Source organism: Pediculus humanus, genomic scaffold (assembly GCF_000006295.1).
Source record: "Pediculus humanus corporis 1103172107790 genomic scaffold, whole genome shotgun sequence".
Taxonomy (NCBI): domain Eukaryota; kingdom Metazoa; phylum Arthropoda; class Insecta; order Psocodea; family Pediculidae; genus Pediculus; species Pediculus humanus.
Window position 1 is genome coordinate 311,476 of NW_002987384.1, and position 9,003 is coordinate 320,478.

At 24.9% G+C, this 9,003-nt stretch overlaps 3 protein-coding genes across 3 annotated transcripts in view; all 3 read right to left on the reverse strand.

The window, feature by feature from the left end:
• Positions 1–1,669, reverse strand: part of Phum_PHUM368720 (tyrosine-protein phosphatase non-receptor type, putative) — a gene marked incomplete at both ends in the record, with an annotated part of 2,516 nt that extends 847 nt beyond the window's left edge. The window contains 6 exons of the mRNA XM_002428135.1: positions 1–69; positions 164–419; positions 531–663; positions 748–944; positions 1,243–1,408; positions 1,543–1,669. The exon at positions 1–69 is cut by the window's left edge and continues 192 nt beyond it. Of these exons, the coding sequence (XP_002428180.1) occupies positions 1–69; positions 164–419; positions 531–663; positions 748–944; positions 1,243–1,408; positions 1,543–1,669 (948 nt within the window). The remainder of the gene's footprint in view (positions 70–163; positions 420–530; positions 664–747; positions 945–1,242; positions 1,409–1,542) is intronic.
• A 1,423-nt stretch (positions 1,670–3,092) lies between these two features.
• Positions 3,093–4,195, reverse strand: Phum_PHUM368730 (uncharacterized protein; the record flags this gene model as incomplete). Its single annotated transcript, XM_002428136.1, has 2 exons — positions 3,093–3,677; positions 3,785–4,195. The coding sequence occupies 2 exons, from the start codon at positions 4,193–4,195 to the stop codon at positions 3,093–3,095; spliced, it is 996 nt and encodes a 331-aa protein (XP_002428181.1).
• Positions 4,196–5,294: 1,099 nt separating this feature from the next.
• Positions 5,295–9,003, reverse strand: part of Phum_PHUM368740 (uncharacterized protein) — a gene marked incomplete at both ends in the record, with an annotated part of 4,906 nt that continues 1,197 nt past the window's right edge. The window contains 14 exons of the mRNA XM_002428137.1: positions 5,295–5,375; positions 5,468–5,657; positions 5,742–5,949; positions 6,027–6,227; positions 6,305–6,440; positions 6,526–6,691; positions 6,770–6,913; positions 7,196–7,409; positions 7,477–7,633; positions 7,726–7,938; positions 8,016–8,216; positions 8,292–8,493; positions 8,569–8,747; positions 8,827–8,920. Of these exons, the coding sequence (XP_002428182.1) occupies positions 5,295–5,375; positions 5,468–5,657; positions 5,742–5,949; positions 6,027–6,227; positions 6,305–6,440; positions 6,526–6,691; positions 6,770–6,913; positions 7,196–7,409; positions 7,477–7,633; positions 7,726–7,938; positions 8,016–8,216; positions 8,292–8,493; positions 8,569–8,747; positions 8,827–8,920 (2,386 nt within the window). The remainder of the gene's footprint in view (positions 5,376–5,467; positions 5,658–5,741; positions 5,950–6,026; positions 6,228–6,304; positions 6,441–6,525; positions 6,692–6,769; positions 6,914–7,195; positions 7,410–7,476; positions 7,634–7,725; positions 7,939–8,015; positions 8,217–8,291; positions 8,494–8,568; positions 8,748–8,826; positions 8,921–9,003) is intronic.

The window sequence follows — 9,003 nt, forward strand, 5'->3', positions numbered from 1 at the left end:
CAAATCTTCAATTGTGTTGGGCAGTGGTCCTTGGGTCGCAATGTATGCTTTTTCCTCACCATCATATCCCTTAAAAAACAAAATTATTTTCAAATTGAATATTTCTAAAAAAAAAAAAAAAAAAAAAAAAAAAAAAAACTCATCGAGGACAATTGATTTTTACCCTGATGTAATTTGCATTGATATATGCATCCAGTGAAAATTCTTCCTTCTTATTTAATTTAACTCTCGTTTTTTCATTCGGTAATATGGACTGATATCTATTTTTGGTACCGCAACCCGTGACTAATGATTTTTCAGGATGATTTAAAGGAATTTCCCAAAATTCTTGGTGTAAATTTTGAACATTTTTCAAACAATTTTTTATATCGTTTCGCGAAAGAACGTTGCCCGCTGATAAAAGAAATTCTTCGGACATGCTAAACAGTAATTAATTAAAATGATGTAAAAATCATTAAATTTAACAAAAAATTAAAAAATAATACCATTCTCGAGTTGGGGAAACAAAACGAATTTTATCATCGAATAACACTTGAGGTAAATCAATTGTAAGACTAGCACTTGATCCCCTTCTTTCTAAAAGTCCTTTCGCTTTAACAACTTCAACTTTTTTTTCAAAAACTTCTTTTTTCTCATTTAAAACAACTGGCACTCCATCATCTCCTGAAAATTAATAGAATCATTTTTTACATTTTAAAAAGAGAGAGAAAAAAAAATCCAAATAAATCTAAAATTACATAATCTTACCAGGAACATTTACTGTTCCAAAGTCTATGTTATTAGAACTTTGTTTATTTATATTAATAACAGTGTGTCCCACCCAATTATCTTGCAGTGATGAATTCGGACTTGGAAAAGTAAATGAATTACTGTTGAGTTGTATTTGATTGTCATCTAATACCACTATTTTTTTAGTTTTACTTTTACTTTGAATCATTTGCCTCCTTAACCATAATAATATCTTTTAAAAAAAAAAAAAAAAAACAAATTATTATGAATGTAACTTGAGTTTTATTATAATTTTCAGCAAGTCTTTAAGTATTTCACTCAAAGCTAAAATTACTGTTTATTATACCTAATATTTAAATTCATGTACTTGAAATTACTTAATAAAATCATATCAGAGGATTAATATTTAAAAAAGAAAACTTATTTAAATGTAAACTTACAGCAAATGCAATGGTAAACACTCCAACAATTACAATTATTACAATAAAAACAAATAACTGATAATTTGTCCACCAGTTTTGCAAAGGAACAGCACTGGGCCAAATAACTATGTCATATTGGCTATTCTGAGGTTCAATTTCAAAATTTTCATTTTTCAAAACTGTTATATTCAAAAATTTGTTTTTTGGCATGGCATCCATTTCAAAACCATTTACATTATTGGCAATTATGTTATCCTCTAAAAAAAAAAAAAGCATATAAAATGAATCAGATGACACAATATTCTTATTATTAAAAAAAAAAAATTCAAATTTTTTTTTTTTTTTTTATTATAATAATTTTATTTATAATTTGATAGGAATTTTTACTTACTGCTTAATACCACAATAACAATTTTCTTTGAGATGTAAATTTTTTTATTTACTTCTATCTTAAAATGTTTATTTAGTTTGATAAACTTTTCATTCAAGTCTTTACATGAATAAACTTGATGTTTCATTATAAATCCATTGATTAAATATAATTATAGCTGTTTCTATTTTTCAAAATTACAAAGGCAGGTGCAAGGCTAAAAATAATAATGATTAGAAAGTTTTAAAACCATCAAATTTATTTTTAATAAAATTTAAGAATTAAAAATTGCATGTGAACGTACTTTATTTAAAGTTGTATGAGGTGATTAAATAATAATTTTTGCGTTTAAAAAAATAATTTAGTTTTTGGGAAACACATTATTAATCAGTGAATTTTCTAATACAGTTTTAATAATATTTAACACAACCAAATAAACTAATTAATAATATTTTAAAAATTACACTAAAATAATTATCATCTATAGTATAAAACAAACTTAATACACAATTGAAAATTATTTCAAAGTTACTAAATAAAAAATAAACTCTAAGTTAACTTTAAAACTTAAAAAAATATATTATCTATTGTAATTTATTCAACCATTAACTAAACAATAAGTTACAAGCAATTATTTACAGGCCCACCTAAGCAGAATATTTTGCTACGTCTACGTCAAATAAAAAGAGATTATTATCACCGTGAGATTTATAAATTTAAAACATTACTGAAAACATTTTATTTATTTGACATAAATTCTTTATATCCGAAGTTGATTTTATATTTTAGTTAACGACGCCATTACTTAAGTTATTTTGGTTTCCACAGCCTCCTAAATTATATAACTTTAGCGGGAGAAATGCATTCAATTATTTAATTAACGAATTTTTTTATTAATAATTTTTAATTGTTTTTTTGTTTTAAAAAAAATAGCTTTTAATTTTATAAAAAAGTGCTTTATTATCATCGGATAAAACTTAAATTTTTTAAATTTGTGAAGTTATTTGGTCTTATTACGAACGCAATAGGTAATACAAACGTTTCTTTTTAATAGTTTCTTTAAAATGTTACTTTTACCACGGTAATGATTTTTTATTTAATAAGAGGTAACTTCAATTAACTTAAATTTATTACGACTTTAAATATTTTTTAATAAAATATCATCATAGTTTTAAGTAAATATGAAAAGTAAAATTTTCTAGGAGTATTCTTTTGGAAAAAAAAAAATTTTCTATATCTTGTTGTATAGTGTATATTTATTAAACTATAGCTTTGGTACAGTTTGGTAAGGTCATTGATATTAATATTATTTACTTATTTTAAAATTATACAATCACATTTTTTAATCACAAGAAAAATAGTAAAATTATAGAAATAAAAAAAAAGTTCTTTTTTTAAGTATAGAAAAGCATTTTGATCAAATTTTTCTTAGTTGTGTAGCATCTTACCCTTTGATTATTTTTATTTGTTTAAGCATTCTATTATATAATCTGTGGAAACTGAATACATTTTTTTAAAAATTGTTAAATATTTATCAAATTTTAAAGCTTTAATTAAATTATTGTAAATGGCTACCATGAAAAATATTTGGCAAGAAGTGGCATAACCACGCTTAATGCTCCTAAGGCAAACACCATTGTTTTTAAATTTGAATATTCTTTATGTAATGATTCAGATAAAATGTCAACTTGTTTAATTATTACATATGAGTCATTACTACTTAAACTGTAATTTGTTTCTTCATTACTAACATTAGTGCTTGAATCGGTTTCTATTTCGAATAACCTAGAATTCATTTTATTTAATAATTTTTCTAATTCTACATTCTTATCACTATTTTCATTTAAATTTAAAGCCTTTATTTGGTCTCTTAAATTATTAAAAAATATTTCATTTTTTTCTATTAATAATTTCAAATTGTTTAAAAGCTCAGAATTTGAGGAACTACTTATAAGCTCTTTTAATTCTTTTATTTTAAAATGATTATTTATTGATGTGCCAACAATTCCTAAAAGTGTTCCCAAAACGGATCCAATTACAGACCAGTATTTTGTTCTTTCTCTTTGAGTCCTTTCTTGCTCGTGAGAAAATTTTACGCTATTACTTAAATTTACAAATGCTTCTCGTTCATTTTTTTCCGCTGCTGAAAAATTTTCCTAAAATTGTAAACAAATTTTTTATAATATTAATAATTTTATATGGAATGTATTGTTATATGATACACTAACTATTGCTTTATAGAATTTTTCAAAAATAATGTTACCTTGATATTTTTTTCTTCCTTCAGTAATCTGTGTTCAAGAGTAACCAAATGAATATATCTATCTTCTCCTCTATTCGTTGTATCTATTTCAGCATAAACTTCTTTGATTTTATTTTGAATTTCGTTTAATTCGTTCAAAGCGTTTCGTCGTACTTCTTGTGCTTTCTTTAAATTTTCTTCTTCTTTAATAACTCTACTTTGAGCACTTAGAACATCATTCATTCCAGTGAAATCGTCATACCATTTCATAAAATGACTAGTTTTTTCTTTTACAAGTTGTTTCCCTTTTTCAAAATAAACACTTCGTGACAAGTAATGTTTAGAAATTTTTAAATTCGAATATTTGCATTGCAATTTTGACGATTCATAAGTTGATATAAATCCCGAATAATTTTTAATTTTTAAACCCATTGCATGTTGTTAAAAAAAAAAAATATATTGATAAAAAAAATTCATAACCATAAATTTTTGGAATTCTTTTTATCGGGGCCTTTTATCAACCGCTTATTTTTGAACTTGCAGCTTTTATATTACCGTCTATGGTTTTAGAAGCCATTTTCCATAAACGCCGCCAAAAAACGTTAAAAGTCGAAATCGTGTTTTATTCATTTTTAGTTGGTTTATTAAACATTTTAGTAGTTTTCTTATCATCGACATAATAAAATAAAATAAATGGGCAAGTAAAAATTTTATTTATAAATCAATTTTTAAAAATTCTAATCGTTATTTAAAACTTTACAAGTAAAATAAGAAGTATTTTTTCTTCTAACGGATTTTTTCCAATTATAAAAATTTTTTTAAAAAAAATTAACGATTTCTTTTTGGAATTATCAAATTTGGGAAAAGGAATATTAGATAGAAATTTAATTTAAAAAATTAAATAAGTTTGAATGTTTTAAAAAAACATTCAAATTAAAATTTTTATTTAATTTAATTTTTTTTTGTTTTAAATAATGTGTAACTTATGGCTAAAAATTGAATATATATATAAACACATAGATGTCACAAAAAAAAAAAAAAATACTTAATGCGAATAATTTTAATATTATATAACAATAATATTACCTTTCTTTGGTGTAATATGTAAATCATCAAAACAAAATATAAATTTATATATTTTAATAATGAAAAAAAAGAAAAAAAAAAATTTTTCTCTAAGATTTTCTAATGTGATGTGTAAGCAGCAATAATTTTTTCAATAATACAGTAAATTAATTTTTCTTATAGTAAAATAATATCTAAACATGAATTTATCGTGGAAAAAGAAAAACAATAATTTATACATTTAATATTTTACATTAATATTTTTTTTTTTTTGAAATTTTACCTTAATTAACACTAATTTTCTTATTTTTACATTTTAAATAATAAAATTATAATAATTGAGACATATTTAAAGCTCATTACTTATTCTAACAAACTGTTTTTTTTTTTTTTTTGAAGTAAATATATAATTACGTTTCGAATTAATTCACAAAAATTGATATATATATATAAACATAAGTTTTGTTTATTCATCACAGTCTCTGTAAAAATGTATATTGTATTCCAGGTACAACGAACCAAGGCCTTCTTTAAGGTTGCATGGATCCTAAAATACCAACAAATTTTTTTTTACATTATTTTTATTAATGTTTTTTTTTTTTTTTTTCTTTTCAGGTACATAATAATAATCGTACGTACGATATTTTCAAATGTTTCTTTCGTGATTACTCTGTATTTAACAATAATGGCCCATTGATTAGCTATATCAATATAAAAAACATTATTTCCATCTATTAAATTTGGAAAATTAAAGGATTTTTTATGGCACAAAAAATCACTCGAAGGCATTATTTTATCGCAGAGTTTCACTACTAAATCTTGTTTTAATCTACAATTACGAAAAAGGTAAGTTTATTATTTATTTATTTATTTACCATTAAATTTAAATTATTTATTTATTTATTATTCTTACTGAAATTGAACTGCTATGTAATTATCAGGCATGTATTTACTCAAACGTATGTGATAACTTGAATTTACAGCATTTCTATCAACGCAATGTGTGTAATCGTTACTGGAAAAAGTGCAAAATTCAGGTCCAAGACTTTCGTTAATATTTTGTGCAAGGATTCTCACTGAAACTTCATTATTGTTACTATTACCATTCGAATACCAGCCATCTGTAAGTATTGCATTTTTTTATTTAATTTAATTTATAATTCGAAAGGTATTTATTAAGGATATTTAAAAAATTTACCGTTAAGCAAATACACTTCGCCATTTTCATCGTTTAATTCATCCGGAGTTCTTTTTCGCCTTAGTAAACCATCATCAATTATTTTTTCATTTCTTTTGAGAACTTTTTTAAAATGTTTTGATCTGGATGCTGTTTCTTTATTGTAATTAATTTTTTTCTTTTGATCGATCAAAGGAGTTTCAATCCCATGTGAATTTTCAACTACTTGAAATAATATTACGAGTCACGTTATTATTATTATTATTATTATTTTTTTAATTTTTTTAGTATTTACCTACCGTCATTATTTTTATTCGATTGTAAAAAAAATTGAGAATTGTCTCCCAATGGATTTTCTTGTGTGATTTTAGCAGAATCGGATATTTCAACTTTTTCTTCGCTTGAATGAGTATTATCCAAAAGACAACAGTACACCTAATTTAAATAAAATACTTTTAACGGTTTTTTTTTTTTTTTTTCACAATAAGTAATCTAATGAAAAATATATAAATTAACAAACTTGACAGGGTGAAAAACTTCCATCGTTATAATAATTTGTAGGACTTGAATTACCACATTCTGGTGGTTTACCCAAAACCCTATAATTTTTAATCGATGATAAATATGATGAAGAATCTGCTTCTAGGGCTGTTGCTTTTCGTTGATGAGGAATGTCTTTAACATAACTGCAAATGAATATAATATTTTAATTTGTATTTATTTTAAAACTAAAAATTATGCGAGTTTTTCTCATTGTGCGATACCTTTGAAACGACGTCAGTTGAGATGTTACGACATTTTTATCTTTGTTATAATAATTTTTAGCAATTTGATGAAATGTTTTATTACCATCTTGTAGTTTGTTATAACTCGTTATGTGTGATTGCCTGTGACCACCAAATTCGTTCCTGTAATTATTAATTTCATGACAGCGTTTGTTCTTTCTTTATTTTCGAATTTTTTTTTTTTTTTTTTTTTTTTACTTTAGGGAGGCATCGCACTACCCATAAAATTACTTTTTAACATCGTAAATTTTAACTTACCAAACAAAATGACAATATAATCCATGAAGACTGCGTAAATTTGGGGGGGGGAAAAATTTTATTTTTAGTTTTATTTATGTCAAATCAGAATTTTAATTTTAATTTGGTTATTAGGTGATAATTTGTTAACTTATAATCGATACTTACTTGATAATGTCATTTCTTTTTTGTATTTCTAAAAAGTATAAAGTAGCCATGGCAATCAAACACAAAGCCAACATGATAACAATGCAAGCAATCGCTATTTGGATGACTTTGTTGGTGCAATATTTTGGATTGGAAAATAACATTATTTTATCCTTTTTATTATTCACTTGATTTTTACTCGATGATTTAAACGGAGGCGTCATCTTGCTAGAAACTGTAGGAAAAACCGAAATTAAAACAAAGAATTTTTTCAATAATGTAAATTTCTATATATTTTTCACCTGTTGAAATGCTCGAATTCGATTTAAAACTCTCGGAATTTTTCAATTTAGCCAATTTCCTGTTCATTTTTTCAACTCTTTCGATTCTTTTACCCAAATGATCCGTCACTCTACATAATTCTTTCACGGCTCCGACATTTTCCATAAATATTCTTTCCTATTGATATAATAAATGCATCATTTAATTTTTATTTCGCGCCTTTTTTTCAAATTTTAAATTCGAATAATAATTTTTTAAATGGTTTTTACCTTATTGACAACCAAAAAATTTTCAATCACTTCGCCGTTGGGTAAAATGACGTCACCACCTTTTTGAACGGCATCCGGTAAAATCCCTTGAATTTCTTGAGCAATGACTCCGGTATCTTCTTTGATACCAACTTCTTCAGCAAAACCTGTCGCGTATCTATATTTAACCACTCTTATTTGTTCAATGTTTTTCAATTGCTCTCTCGTATTGCACTAAAATTTCAATTAAATTATTATTATTATTTTTTGAAAAAAAAAAAAAAAAAAAACATAATCAAATTTAATTTTACCTCTTCGACTTGTAATTTAGCTCTTAAATCACTCGGTTGTACTATGTGTCCAGTAACTTTTAAATTTCCGTGAACTACTAATGATTCATCCGGTCTGTCTGTATTTATTCCAACTTTTCCAGCGTGATATATGGACTCCGAAGTGTGACCCTTTTGCCAACATAATTCAACATCGGATTCAAATTGACCGGGATTCGAAGCCTGGAAAAAAAATAATACCGAAAAAATAATAATAATGATATTTTTTATAAATCGATTAAGGAGGATTAAACTTACTCGTACTATGATCCTTTCGGAAGCATGAGATACGATTGGATAATTGTTGTCGATTGTATGAGCGTGAAGGCCTACGACTAAATAAAAATATCGTTGATCCGGATTTGGTTTTCCCTTTTTTCTCATGTTATTTGATGTCGTTTCAGAAAAATGTAATCTTCCAACGGTGACTTTTGTCACTTGTTCGGTTTGAAGTTCGACACTGTTTCAAAGATCATTTAAATAAATATCTATCTTAAATATTTTTGAAAATTTCCAAAAAAAAAAAAAAACATACAGAACGGGATGAAAGGGTTTTTTACTACGATCACTTTGCGATTGTTCGACTTTTATCGTTTGTGTTGGAGATTCAACTTTGACTCCGTAAAAATGAAGGTAAAAACTTGAAATTTTTTTCAAACCTTCGGGAGTTTTGACAAATTGTGCATCTCCCAACAATTGACTGTGACATGTTATCTGAAATTTTTAATCCGACTGTGATTTCCGATGATAATAATAATAATAATAATTTTTTTGTACGCAGTTTGTTTCTCACCTGAAAATGATTTTTCTTTTGACATACAAAAGCATCGTCAGCATTTGAAAAATTAAATCCTTTATCAGCATCGACGCGATAATGAGGAACGGATCTGTAAAAGAAGTTAAACATAATCCAACAAACAAACAAACAAACAATTAAAACAACAGAATGAAACGTACAATTCTTTTAAAT